We start from the raw sequence: 14,652 nt of genomic DNA, 5'->3' as shown, positions 1-14,652 counted from the left end.
TGGGGAACATGGCACCAGGCAGAGTTTAAATTTGATTTACAAGAACAAGGCAGAGAGACAGAGAGAAATAGATAGGGACAGAGAACAAGCCCATGTGTACCTGGGTCTAGAATTGCCTTTTGAAAACTCAGTGCTCACTACCAGTAACACATCTTCAACAAGGCTAAATCTCCTAATATTTCCCAATATACTTCTAATGACTAGGGGCCATGCATTCAAATATATGAGCCTGTGGGACCCATTCTCATTCAACCCAGAAGTAGATGCTAGCCATTGTTTTCAATTCCTCTCTATCTTATTTTTGAGACAGGGCCTCTCATTGAATCTGGAGCTTGCTGATTTTATTAGGCTAGCCAGCCAGCAAATTCTAGGAATCTACTTGTCTCAACTTCCCAGTGCTAGGATGCAGGCAGTGTACTACTGTACCTGGCTTTTTATCTGGGCTCTAGGGATCTAAACTAATGTTTGAGCAGCAAGCCCTTTACCCACTGAACATCTCCCTAGATCCTTAGCTGTTTATTTTTTGTTGTGCTAGGGATTGAGCCCTGGGCCTGTACCCCTAGTCCATACCCATAACCCCACACTTTTGCTTTCAAGCAGATTTTTTTCAAAAGGCATTTTTATTAAGAACAAAGTTTTTTCAGCCTTATAAAAGAATGATTTTGGTAGAAATGTTCAGTTTTTCATATGTAAAGTAGAACTATAGAAGGAATATGACAAGATGAAATATTTTTGAAAGAAAAATTCGAGAAGTTCCCTTTCTGGGCAACCATACATAGTTAAGTAGGAAAAGAACACTTGCTCCTTTGAGCTAGAATTGTATTTGCAATGGGAGCCTCTCTGGTGCAGAATAGGCATTATTTGGTATTATTCTTCATTCCTTAGATTTCCATGAGGACAGCTGACAAGGACCTGAATGGCCTCATTTTAGCTGCTTCTGTGTGTGGAGCTATTATTTGCTCCTTCAGTTCTGATCTCTGGTGTGACAGTGGCTCCTGAGCACCATGAAGGTTGTCCCAGAGAAGAATGCTGTACGGATCCTCTGGGGCCGAGAACGGGGCACTCGTGCCATGGGTGCTCAGCGGCTTCTGCAGGAGCTGGTGGAAGATAAGACTCGATGGATGAAATGGGAGGGCAAGGTAAGAAAACAGGGCTTTCGACATAGGATTTGTGGGGATGACAATAAAGTGGCACCTTAAAGTAGATTAATGGCAGAGAGTGAGAATGTAACTTACCTTGTTTGTGAGACCATATAGGTAGTTTGGGAAGTTGGTTTATAATGTGAAAGCTAAGACTAGAAATATTTTTTCCTGTAGGGTAGATATTTTTCCTGAATTTAGATTTAACTTGATTTATAACTTGATCATTGTCTTCGTAGTTTTAGTCTGTAATGTGATACTAATCTGGAATGGCTTCTGTGCTTTAGAGTCAGAGTAAGCCCTACTTCATAAATCATGTTATCTATCTATCTGTCTGTCTGTTTATTTATTTATTCATTTATTTATTTTCTCCCAGAGAGTAGAACTGCCTGATAGTCCACGCTCGACCTTCTTACTGGCCTTCAGCCCAGACAGGTACCTAATACTTAGCTATAGCTTGAGATTTGTGATGACATGGCTTTCTGTACTCTTGGCTTAGCTTGATCATCCAGGTTAATCCAGAGAGATTCTCTGAAGCACTGGATGGATGAATATACAAAGGTGTGCATATGTGTATATATGCATTTATGTGTGTATGAACCTGATGCTCCTGCCATGGGTGCTTAGCTGCTCATTTCCCATTGGATGTACATATGTATATATACACACATCATACTCACCCATGCATGCGCGTGCACACGCATGTACACACACACACACACACACACACACACACACACACACACACACGGATGAAGTGGGAAAAAAGTAGACAAATACTGCCAACCAGAAGAATAATGAGACGTCTACAGAAAACGGTGAAAGTCAAGCTTTAAAACTCAGCCAGGTTCTCAGTAACATTGCTTTGTCTGACTGATAGAGGCCAGCAATGGCATGATGGATTTCTGAGATGGAAAAATTACTCTCTGAAGGCACTGTGTGTCATTTGGGGACAGTGTGGGGAAATCAGAAGCCTTTAAAAATCAGAATATTTCTGTTGTGTATAGATAAACCACCTAACGGGCATATCTTAAGCTTTTCCATTTATAGATAGGGAATAGTATCAGTTTTTTATTGTCTAGAGCTTGTAAAATTTGTTTCCCTGCTACATGTCATGTTTCTTAATTATGCCTACATTTTGATTCCCTAGGACTCTGTTGGCGTCCACACATGTGAACCATAACATCTATATTACAGAGGTTAAGACTGGCAAGTGTGTTCACTCTCTCATTGGACACCGCCGTACTCCATGGTGTGTCACTTTTCACCCCACCATCTCAGGCCTTATTGCTTCTGGCTGCCTAGATGGGGAAGTTAGGATTTGGGATTTACATGTAAGTATTTTCTTAGGCTGCTTTCTTTTCTTTGGTATTCTAGACACAGAGACTTCATTTGCCATTGGATTCTTAGTTCTGGCAGAGAAACTAGACACCTTCTTGAGATTTAATCTGAATATTTGGTAGTCATTGCTCACTTGATGGATGGGCATGCTAGTTCATACTTCTTCATTACAAAGTAAACACACTAAACTTCTTCCACCTGTTGTGTTTAACATTGTATAGGAGGAGGCCCTAGAATGAGTTCAGTATGGACTTCCATTGACCTTGAGTATCCGCTCATGATCATTGAAGCAAGATGCTGCTTGTCTTGATGACTGGCTAGTGGGTTGCTCTGTACTATGTTTGCACCAAGCTGGACTTTTCACAGGTGTCAGAAGCAGGAAATGAGTGGAGGCTTTATAATTGACTTGAAGACAGTAATATTTGTCTTATAAATTATTGGCACTCATATATTGCTGTTCATATGCATTATTTTATGGAGGACATATTTAAGCCCTAAAAGAACTAATTTTACCTTAAGTGGAAGTCATTTAGAGACAGGGTTGCCGCTATATAACTCTGGCTGGTCTGGAACTCACTATGTAGACTAGGGCACCTTCAGACTCACCAAGATCCACATGCTTCTGCCTCCTGAGTGCTGGGATTAAAGTCATGGACCATTGTGCTCTGTTAAAGATAGCAGCTGCAAATGGAGAATAGGACCTAGGGATCAAACCCAGGGCCTCATATAAAGCATGTGTTCTACCATTGAGCTATATATAACCTCCCTTTTCCCTCCCTCCCTCCCTCCCCCCTCCCTCCCTCCCTCCCTCCCTTTCCCTGCCTTCCTCTCTCTCTCTCTCTCTCTCTCTCTCTCTCTCTCTCTCTCTCTCTCTCTCTCTCTCTCTCCCCCTTTTCTCTTTTCTTTTTTGAGAGAAGGTGTCACTATATGTTCCAGGCCAGCCTGTAGAACAGGCTGGTCTCAACATTTGTGGCAGTCTTCTTGCTTTAGTTCTGGGATTATAGGTGTGAGTCATCATACCTAGCTCTTCAATGTAATTTTCTTGAGGTGGACTCAGTCTGTTGGCAATTTATAATCTGAAAATATTTGGGATCGGTTCATTTGCAGGGTGGCAGTGAAAGCTGGTTCACAGATAGCAACAATGCTATAGCATCCTTGGCTTTCCATCCTACGGCTCAGCTCCTATTGATTGCCACTGCCAATGAGATACATTTTTGGGATTGGAGTCGACGGGAGCCCTTTGCTGTGGTGAAGACAGCTAGTGAGATGGAACGTGTCCGGTGAGTGCTGTGTTCTATTAACTATGTCAGGCACCAAACTGACATGAGAGAACATTGACAACTACTGTCATTTCAGGAGACAGGTTGTTTATCCCCACTTAGGGAAGTTATTAGTCCCATCAGGGTAGTTTGTTATCACCATTAGATCAGAAATAGTTTATTTTGTTTATTGGCCTCATTTTGTGATCTCTGCAAATTAGGGTCATGAGGTAGAATCTTACTTAGGTTCAGAACTGTCTGTAGTTGGGATTACCCTTTGGGAAGACTTTCAAAAATATATGGGTGGTTTTTACATAGCTTGGTGGCTGATTGCTCACTAGTGGCTATTTATATTTATCAAATTGCAAAATAGAAATATAAACATGTATCAAATCTGCTGACTATATTTAACCTTGAGATCAAAACACACTTGGTGGCTGCAGGTATGGAGGCATACATCTGAAATCTCAGGATTCTGTATTTAAGGTAGGCATATCATGAGTTCATAGCCATCCTGGGCTACTTAGGGAGCCTTCCTGGACTAGTTAGCAAAACCCTGTGTCAAAAAATAAAATACCAAGCTGGGTGTAGTGGTGTACACCTTTAATTCTAGTACTTGGGAGGCAGATGCAGGTAGATCTCTGTGGTTTCAAGGCCAGCCTGGTCTATATAGCAAGTTCCAGGATAGCCAGAGTTATATAGTGAGACCCAGTCTTGAAAAACAGTAAAAGAAAGAAACAAACAAAAAACCCAGAAATACCAAAACCACAATTGTGCCATGGATTTAGTGAGATTGTACAGCTCTTACCTATTACATATACAGCCTTGGACTCAGTTCTCAACACTACAAAAACAAGATGTATATTGCCTAATACATTTTCTTTGGAGGCTTTGGGCAGTATTATGGCTGGATATACTCCGACTTTCCAGCTTCCAGTCATATCACTTTGACACTGATACTTTATTGTCACTGGAGTGCATACAGTTTTCCAGTGTAACAACTGTGTGAAGGGATACCTGAATCTGTGTGGCAGTGTTGATTTATCATTTAAATGGGCTCTTACATACTGAACAGATATATATTCAGTGTAGCTGCTTAGTATGCTTGGGTGTTTTTCAAAACTGAAATCATGGCCTGAAGATGTAGTTCAGTTGGTAGAGTGGCTTGTCTTGCATGAATGAAGTGCAGAGTTTGATCCCCAGTACCACACAAAGTGTGCACACCTGTAATTCCAAGTCTGGGTGGATAGAGGCAGGAGAATCAACAGTTCCAGGCCACCTGCGGTTACGTGTTGACTTGTAAGCTAGCCTGCAATGTATAGGAAAGACCCTGTCTCGAAAGAAAGAAAGTAGTCAGGCCACCGGTGGTGGCACATGCCTTTAATCCCAGCACTTGGGAGGCAGAGGCAGGAGAATCTCAGTGAGTTTGAGGCCGGCTTGGCCTACAAAGTGAGTTCCAGGACAGCCAGAACTGTTACACAGAGAAACCCTGTTTTGGAAAAAAAAAAAAAAAAAAAAAAAAAAAACACGAAACGAAATAAAAAAAAAAAAAAAACGAGGGAGTGGTTAAGAGCACTGACTGCTGCTCTTCAGAGGACCCAGGTTTAATTTCCCACACCCACATGGAAGCTCACAATTATTTGTAACACCAATTACAGGGGATCTGACAACCTCACTCAGACTGATAGGCAAAACATAAATGCATATAAAATAAAAATAAATAATAAATTAAAAAAGAAAGTGAAATATTTTTCTTAATACATATATTTTTTTAACATTAGGAAGCAACATAAGGCCTCATTTTTTGTTTTCAAAAGTTTTTGAAAGCTAGATAGGTGTGCTGATATAATTATATATCCCAGCATTCAGGAATCTGAGGCAAGAACATTTGTGAGTTTGAATCTGACTTGGGCTATATCCAGGAGAGAGAGAGTGGGGGGGGGGGGGGGAGAGAGAGAGGAGAGGAGAGAGAAAAGAAAGAAAAGAGTTTTGAAAGTGTGAAGTGGGTCATCTGACAGTTTCCATTTCTCAGTTAACATGGTTTTTGTTTTTCTCTGTTTTTCTTTTGTGATTCCAGTCTAGTGAGATTTGATCCACTTGGACATTACTTACTGACAGCAATAGTTAACCCTTCTAATCAGCAGGTAAGAGTCCAGCAGTTCCAACTCCATCTGAACTGGGTGTTATTGTCTAAACTAGAGCTCTAATTCTGATATTATTCTTTATTTATTATATGTCTATTATATGTGTGCGTGTGTATAAAACTATATCTATTATTGTTAAACTATAAATCTGATTATATTTTAATTCTTAAGACTCCAGTAGTTTTTTTTCCCTCCACTGAGATTTTAGTTTCTAATGATATCGTCAAAAATTACAGACATAGTTTTGACAGGACAGTTAGTTTTCTAGCCCATATGACTATATCATGAGAAGTAAACCTTGTCAGAGTTAGAGAAATGCCTCAGTCATTAAATGCAGCATACTGCTACTGAAAACAACCTGAGTTCCATTTTCAACCCTAATGTTGGGCAACTGACAGCTGCCCATAATTCTAGTTCCAAGGGATCCAATGCTTTTTTCTGGCTTATTCCCATACACACAGAGAGGGACCTACATATAATAACCATAATGTGTCTCAATTTTGTGTGGGTAATTTGTTTGAATGCGTGTCTGTGTATTGTTATGTGTGCAGTGACCACAGAGGCTAGAAGAGGACATTAGATCTCTTAGAACTGGAATTACAGCCAATTGTGAACTTATGCAAAAGTAACAGGTATTCTTGACCTCTGAGCCATCTCTCCAGTGCCTAAAAATAAATCTTAAAAACAGAGAAATAACCAGAGGCTGGAGAAATGGCTCAGTACTTGCTACTTTGTTTTTTCAGGGTTCCCTGGTTTTATTTCCAGCACTCATGTAGTAGTTCACAATTATCTGTAACTCCAGTTCTATGGTATCTGACTTCTGATCTATGGGCACCAGACACATACATGATACACATAAATACATGCGCTCAGACATAAAATAAAAATAAATCTGAGAGACAGAGAGAGAATACTTCATCATGCTTGTCACTCATGTGTCTCTGGCTGGTTGACCTTTTGTTTCCCCTTACTGCTTTGTGTCACAGGGATGCCTTTTATAAAATAATATTTATGCCAGCAGTACTCATTCAAATATGTTGTCATCTGGAAATAAATAATTTAGTATCATATGATGGTTGGTCTTTAACCTGAAGCTGATTAGTTTTAACTGCCTTATGGAGAGAGTTTTTGCTTTTCTAGAGGCAGTTCTCCTTGGATGATTACCAGTCAATTTTAAGTTTCTCTTAATGTGTTTGGAGGTTCTACCTAATTGTCCTGTTCTACCGTCTCCTCCTGCTGGTCCGTGTTGCAGGGTGATGATGAACCAGAAATTCCTATAGATGGAACAGAATTATCTCACTACCGCCAGCGTGCCCTCCTGCAATCACAGCCAGTTCGTCGGACACCTCTCCTCCACAATTTCCTGCACATGCTGTCCTCCCGTTCCTCTGGCATCCAGGTGGGAGAGCAAAGCACAGTACAAGATTCTGCTGCCCCCTCACCCCCACCGCCTCCCCCTCAGCCCTCCACGGAGCGTCCCAGGACTTCCGCTTACATCAGGCTCCGACAGCGGGTCAGTTACCCCACCACAGTTGAGTGCTGCCAGCACCCTGGGATCCTGTGCCTTTGCAGCCGCTGTGCTGGCACTCGAGTTCCTTCCCTCTTGCCACACCAGGACAGTGTGCCCCCTGCTTCTGCCAGAGCTACTATCCCTTCCTTTTCTTTTGTACAGACCGAGCCCTTCCATCCCCCGGAGCAGGCTTCGTCAACGCAGCAGGACCAGGGCCTCCTGAACCGGCCGTCTGCCTTCAGTACAGTCCAGAGCAGCACTGCGGGCAACACGCTCCGCAACCTCAGTCTGGGTCCTACCCGTCGCTCTTTGGGGGGCCCTTTGTCTAGCCATCCTTCTAGGTATCACAGAGAACTAGCCCCTGGGCTGACAGGTTCTGAGTGGACCAGGACAGTACTCACTCTGAACTCACGCTCTGAGGTAGAATCCATGCCCCCGCCTAGGACCAGTGCCTCCTCAGTGAGTTTGCTGTCTGTACTCAGACAGCAGGAAGGTGGCTCTCAGGCATCTGTATATACTTCAGCCACAGAAGGAAGGGGTTTTCCATCATCAGGGCTGGCTACTGAGTCAGATGGAGGGAATGGTTCTAGCCAAAACAACTCGGGCAACATTCGCCATGAGCTTCAATGTGACCTGAGACGCTTCTTTTTGGAGTATGACAGGCTGCAGGAACTGGACCAAAGCCTGAATGGGGAAGCTCCCCAGACCCAACAGACCCAGGAAATGCTCAACAATAACATTGAATCTGAGAGGCCAGGTCCTTCCCATCAGCCTGCCCCACACAGCAGTGAGAACAACTCCAACTTGTCTCGGGGCCACCTTAATCGCTGCCGTGCTTGCCATAATCTTCTGACCTTCAACAATGATACCCTGCGTTGGGAAAGAACCACACCTAACTACTCAGTTGGAGAGGCTAGCTCTTCTTGGCACTCTACCACCTTTGAGGGTATGCCACCAAGTGGCAACCAGCTGCCACCTCTTGAGCGGACTGAGGGCCAAACACCTAGCTCCAGCAGGCTGGAGTTGAGCAGCTCAGCTAGTCCACAAGAGGAAAGGACTGTGGGGGTGGCCTTTAACCAGGAAACAGGCCACTGGGAACGAATTTATACCCAGTCCACCAGATCTGGAACTGTACCACAGGAGGCCTTACATCAAGATATGCCTGAAGAAAGCTCTGAGGAAGACTCCCTCAGGAGGTAAGCAGCTGCTGTCCTGTGTTCTACCTTTCTGCCTCTTCTATCCATTGTCCTTCAGCCCTAGTGATGTTGTGACTTTATCTGAAGTGTCTGGGACCCTTGCATCATCTTGGGGAATCTTCTTGCTCTGGTGCAGAGATAGGAACAGGCCTGGTGGTGTGAGTCAACTGCTGTACTGGTTTATTTTTGTCTAAGCCCAAGGCTCTGACTTTAGCCTTGAAAGGGGAATGTAGTTGGGCTAGAGAGGCATGAGGAGATATAGTCATTGGTTTTCTTTGCCTTGACTTTTGACTTTGAAATATTATAGGTATAGGACTAGTTGTTAAGAGTATGCCCCAGGGGACTAGTTACACTGAAATTAAAACAACAAAAAACAAAACCTAGAATGTCCAGGGATATTTTGTTTAGCTCATTGTGCTGCCTCTTCTTTCAACGTATTGTTTTGAACCAGCTCAGTAAGGAGCTGAAGAAATCCATGTATGAATATATGTACATTAAGGAAAGTGTGGGTTTTTTGTTTGTTTGTTTGTTTTTTTAAACCAGATTTATTTTTTTGGACAGCACCTCAGCTGCCCATTTAAGGTTTGTTTGGTTGGTTGGTTTGGTTTTGGTGGTGGTAGAGATTGAGCTCTACCTCCAAAATTCTTTGAATGGACCTTCCAGATGGCTATTTACCTCAAGATGGGAGAAAATAAGAATTCATGGAAGGAAGGACTCTCTCTATATATGGATTGGCATCCTATACAGCTCTCATAAAGAAACAGTAGGAGTAATAAACCACCCACCTCATCTTCCCTGAATGGCTATGTGCACACTGTCTTGATTTATTAGGGTCTTCTTTCTATAATTACATAAAGGTCAAATCTAGTGTAATCACCAACTCCTATAATATTGGAGCCAAACAGCATATTGTTCTATTGTTCTACATGATATCCTCCGCTGAAGCAACTGAAATTTCTCTAGCATAAGCTAAGAAGGGTGGGAATATGGATTGCATACATCGTGTACTTGTTATTTTTGGAGGATGCTTTAGTCAATAAACATCAGTGGAACGGGTACAATTTTTTTCCAGCACTATGCTAGGCACTATGCCCACTAGGGTATACATTACTGTGGAGGCAAGGCATTCCCATTTACATGAAATCTATTACAAGGGCAGGTGATCTGGTACAACTTTAAAAAATTACATCTTTATTTATTGTGTGGCACATATATAGAGTTCAGAGGGCAGCTTTCAGGAATTGGCTATCTTTTTACACCATGTAGGTCCTGAGGTCATCAGGTGTGGTGGCAAGTACCTTTAACCTACTGAGCCTTCTCACCATCTCCAATCTAGTACTTCTTTATGTGCTACTGATACTAAATGGAGTCTAAGCAGGAAAAACAAAACAAAACTGTTTAATGTTGACAAAAGGGAACTATTACCAAAACAAAGGTTATAAAATGTCCAATAATGAAATATCGGTAAGACTTGGAGAAGGGAAGACTTTTTTCTTTTAGGGTAATAGCTCATTCTCAAGGAGAAAATATATGATGCATGCAGAGTAGTGAAGACAGGGTATTTGGCTGGACATCAAAGGTAGACAAATAAACAAGGTTGTTTCTGTGCCTGAGTGAGACCAGTTCCTGGGGAACAGCTTGCGATTCCTAGCTTGGAATATTTACCTTTGCTTAAGGGCTCACATCAGGAGCCTGAGACTCTGTTCTTCTTGAGAGGCAAGAAGGCAGCCAGAACAGGGCCTGACAGAATTTATTAAAATCAGTCAGGAAAGGACTGTCTTCAATTACTGACATTAGAAGTTTAACATTTCTTGCCTCCAAAATAACTGAGCCTTTGGTCAGTGTTTGTCCATTTTGCTTTAACAGTACTTCTTGTGGTATTCTACTGAGTTATTTCCAAATGGCTTAAAATATACTCCTACTATATGCAGAACATTAAAGATAGCAGTTAATGAGGTCCTACTATGTAAGGCACCACCATATTCTTGCTTTGAGGTAATTGGGAGCAGAGGGTGATGCTGAGAGACATAACTTCTGATTTCTACAACAGCTCTGTGCAAGGTAGGTATTAAATTTCTAAGAAAGCGAGTCCCTTAGAGAAGTCAGAATTTCTTGTTGAAGGTCCTTTAGGACCGGGAGCTTGGGAGATGGCTCAGTGACTAAGAACACATATGTAAGTATGAGGACTTGAGTTCAAATTCCAAGTACTCACATAAAAAGGTACATGTGGCACCCATGCTTATAACCTCATCAAGACTTTATGGGTGCTTACTGACCAAAATTATGAGCTCTTGGTCCAGTGAGAAACTTGTTTCAAAGGAATGAAGTGGAAAGTAGTAGAGCAGAACTTTGGACATATTCTTCTGATTTCTGGTTGTGGACACATGTATGTACACACACTCAAAAAACAAAACAAAACAAAAAACAAACAAATAAACCAAAAGAACCCAGAAAAGGAAATATCATTTAGTAGGTCATAGTGAAGATTTAAACTAGTCTGCATTAATATAGCTTTATCCAGTTGTCAATGCATGGCATATTCCTTAATATGATAATCCTATTATGATTATTTTAGATTATTTAATTTTATATATATATATATGTGTTTTTGCCTGTATGTGCAGTATGTATGTACCTGGTGCCCATGGACACCAAAACATCAGATCTCCTGGAACTGGAGTTACAGATGGCTATGAAACTTCTCTTTGGACGCTAGGAATCTGGGCCCTTGGCAAGAACAAGTGCTCTTAACTGCTGAGCCATCTTTCCAGCTACCCCCCCCCTTTTTTTTTTTTTTTTTTTTTTTTTTTTAAAAAAAACTTTGGTTTGGTTTTTTTCCAGACAGGATTTCTCTGTGTAGCCCTGGCTGTCCTGGAACTTACTCTTTAGAATCATGTTGCCTGCAGACCAGTAACCAGTGAACATAACTCAGAGATTTGCCTCTTTTTGCATCCTGAGACCTAATATTAAAAAGTATATACCACCACCTCCTGGCCCATTTTAAAATTGTTATTGCATTAATTTATTTGTGCATGATATATACATATATATTTTCCCATATGGAGGGCAGAGGCAAAGGATAACTTCTAACAAACACGTGGGGCCCAGGAGATCAAACTCAGATCATCAGGTTTGGTGGCAAGTACCTTTTACCCACTGAGCCATCTCTTCAGCCTGATGAGCCTTAGTGTTTTTGATTTTTAAATTACTCATTTATTTCATTTTTAAATTAAGAATTTTTTTGAGACAGTGTCTCACTGTCCTGATAACCATAGTTTTAAGTGAACTATTTTATTTGTCTCTTTTAATTTTTTTACTATGGAAGTCTTCCAATATAAAAGTGAAAAGACTAATAAATTAATTCCTATGTCTCTGTCATTTCATATTAAAAATCATCAATAATTAGCTGCCATTTTTAGTTTTCCCCCTCTTCTTTTGTCTATATCCCTATCTACTACCCAAACCCAGATAGCATATATTTTGTCTATGAATACTTAATTGTTTCTAGAACAAGGCTATTCAGTAAAACTTTCTGTGTTGATGAAAATGTTCTGTATCTGTGCTTGTAGACATAGTAGCCATGAGCACATATGACCATTGAGTAACTGAAATGTGTTAGTATTTGAGGAACTAATTTCATTCATTTATTTATGTAGGCTTTTCCAGACAGAATTTCTCTTTGTAGATCAGGCTGTCCTGGAACTCACTCTGTAGACCAGGCTAGGCTGGAACTCACAGAGATCCACCTACCTTTACCTTTTTAGTGCTGGGACTAAAGGTATGAGCCACTACTACCTCTTGGGCCTAATTTTAATTTTTATTACTTTAAATTTAAGTAGGCAGTATGATTAGTAACGCTCACATGACACACATAAAATATTAATTATAATTTCTTAAAATTAAAAGAAAAAATTGTATGTGCATACCACAGTGGTTATGTGGAGGTTAGAGGACAACTCTATGGAGTCTGTATTCTTTCCATCTTCATATGGGTTCCAGAGATTGAACTCAGGTCACCACAGGTTTGTGTGACAAATGCCATTACCTGTTGAGTCATCTTGACATTAACATCGATAGCCCTCTTTTGTAAAACATGTTTTGAGACATGGGCATGCTTTGAAGCCCAGGATGATCTTTAATTTGAGAAAATTCTCCTACATCTTTTTATTCCCCGCTGAGACAGGGTTTCTTTGTGTAGCCTTGGCTGTCCTGGGACTATCTTTGTAGGCCAAGCTGGCCTAGAATTCAAAGAGATCAGTTTTCTTCAACCTCTTGAGTGCTAGGATTACAAGCATATACTATGAAGCCTGGCTTAATTATTTTTATTTTACTTATATTGTGGTGTGTGTGTGTGTGTGTGTGTGTGTGTGTATGCGCACGTGCACATGTGCCATGGCACATCTGTGGAAGTCAGAGGACAATTTTCTGGAGTTGGTTCTCTCCTACCATTTTGGTCCTGGGAATGAACTCAGGATTGGTAGCAACCACCTTCACCTACTGAGTCATCTTGTAGTCATTGGCTAATCATTTATTGGTAGGCTTTTAAAATCCTAGAAACTCTTAAGGATTTATCAGAAACTTTTGTTTTAATATTTTCTTTTCTCTTAGTGATTAAAAAGCAGTTTGTACTGTGGCTTAAATGATATCAAACTTTTCAAAAGGTATGTTGTAGGGCTGAGAGTGCAGTTAAGTAGTAGTAGAGAACCTGCATAGTATGCGTGAGGCTCTACCGCAGCACTGGGGAACACATGTATATATATGCATATCATTTCATATATAGTCTTGTCACCTTGTGATAAATTATGTTTTTTTAAGGTATACAAGTAATGCATAATTCTTGTTGGTATTGATACTACATAGGTATCATTTTACATGAGCTAGAATATAGTACATTATGAGGAATGACAGCTGGTTCAGAAATGAGACATATTGTGAGATATTTTAAGTGTACACTATCAAAGTGGAGCCATTACTTACAGACTTAATGGCTGCATTCTAGTAAACATTACAAATATAAATTTGTGCTAACTAAACCCTCATCTAAAGTACCTTCTAAAGATGCTGTATTGTCTACCTGTGAGCCAGTTCATACTTCTATTTTCCAGCAGATGTCACTGTTGGGCTACTGCTCCTGCTGGGCTTGGCTGGCAAGGAAGAAAAAGGTGTTCTTATGGTCTGTGTAGGAGGTTAAAAATCTTACAACAAAGCCCATTTTTATAGGTGACTATTGTTGCTAATGCCTGGAGTTCATAAAAGGTGATTGTACTTGAAGGTAGAGGGTTTTGTTTTTTGGCCTTCTAGTAAGAAATGGGCTGTGGAGATATGTTTTGCTCTCTTCGTGCTACAGGGATAATTGCTGTGTGTGCAAATGTATTACTAAGCACATCTGTATTCCAGTAGAGCTCTGTGCTGCTGAGCGGTAGTAATCAGCTCATAGGGTGTCTCCTTTTTCTTGTGGGCAGAGGAGGGCAGGCTGTTTATGTAGTCTGAGTCCTTCTTATACCTTGGGTGGCAAGCCTTTTGTTTTACCACCAGAAACATCATTTTTGGTCTAGGAGAAGATCAGGGCATTGTGAGGACCTTTTACCTTTGAAATGCCACCTATTGATTGATTGATTGATTGATTGATTGATTGAGGCAGGGTCTTATTATTTAGCCCTCAATAGACTAGAACTTGTTAAGTAGACCAGGCTGACCTGGAAATCCATATTTCTCTGCCTCCTGAATGCTGAAATTAAAGGTACATGTCACCATGACTGCTTGAAATGGTATTTTGAAACTAGAAGGAACAAGAATTACTAGTTCAACCTTCCCTGTTCCTCTCATTTCCTTCAGTGCTAGATATTCATCCTGGGGCCTCATACATACTAATGTATACTATGCAAAGAGGTATTGAGAATAGAGGTGAGATTTGAACTCTGAGGCCCTGAAGAGGATACCTTTTCCTGCACTTGTTTATTTATAGATAGGATCTCACATAGCCTAGACTGGCCTAGAACTTTTGATGTATCGAGAGGATGATCTTGAATTTCTGATCTTTTTGTATCTACCTCTCCAAGGTGT

General features: G+C 40.9%; 1 protein-coding gene across 10 annotated transcripts in view; it reads left to right on the top strand.

Annotated features, from left to right (window-relative positions):
* Ambra1 (autophagy and beclin 1 regulator 1) overlaps positions 1-14,652 on the top strand; it is a 219,394-nt gene that overhangs the window by 60,196 nt on the left and 144,546 nt on the right. For 6 of the 10 annotated variants that reach the window (XM_051184178.1, XM_051184182.1, XM_051184179.1 and 3 more), the window contains exons 2-7: positions 886-1,139; positions 1,516-1,574; positions 2,290-2,473; positions 3,588-3,760; positions 5,817-5,883; positions 7,136-8,589. In XM_051184178.1, the coding sequence (XP_051040135.1) occupies positions 1,005-1,139; positions 1,516-1,574; positions 2,290-2,473; positions 3,588-3,760; positions 5,817-5,883; positions 7,136-8,589 (2,072 nt within the window). In that variant the 5' untranslated portion in view covers positions 886-1,004. The remainder of the gene's footprint in view (positions 1-885; positions 1,140-1,515; positions 1,575-2,289; positions 2,474-3,587; positions 3,761-5,816; positions 5,884-7,135; positions 8,590-14,652) is intronic. The other 4 variants (XM_051184185.1, XM_051184184.1, XM_051184183.1 and 1 more) reach the window with 2 other exon arrangements.

Source organism: Phodopus roborovskii, unplaced genomic scaffold (genome assembly GCF_943737965.1).
Source record: "Phodopus roborovskii unplaced genomic scaffold, PHOROB, whole genome shotgun sequence".
In the NCBI taxonomy this organism is placed as follows: Eukaryota; Metazoa; Chordata; class Mammalia; order Rodentia; family Cricetidae; genus Phodopus; species Phodopus roborovskii.
This window is presented reverse-complemented; position numbering and strand designations above follow the sequence as displayed.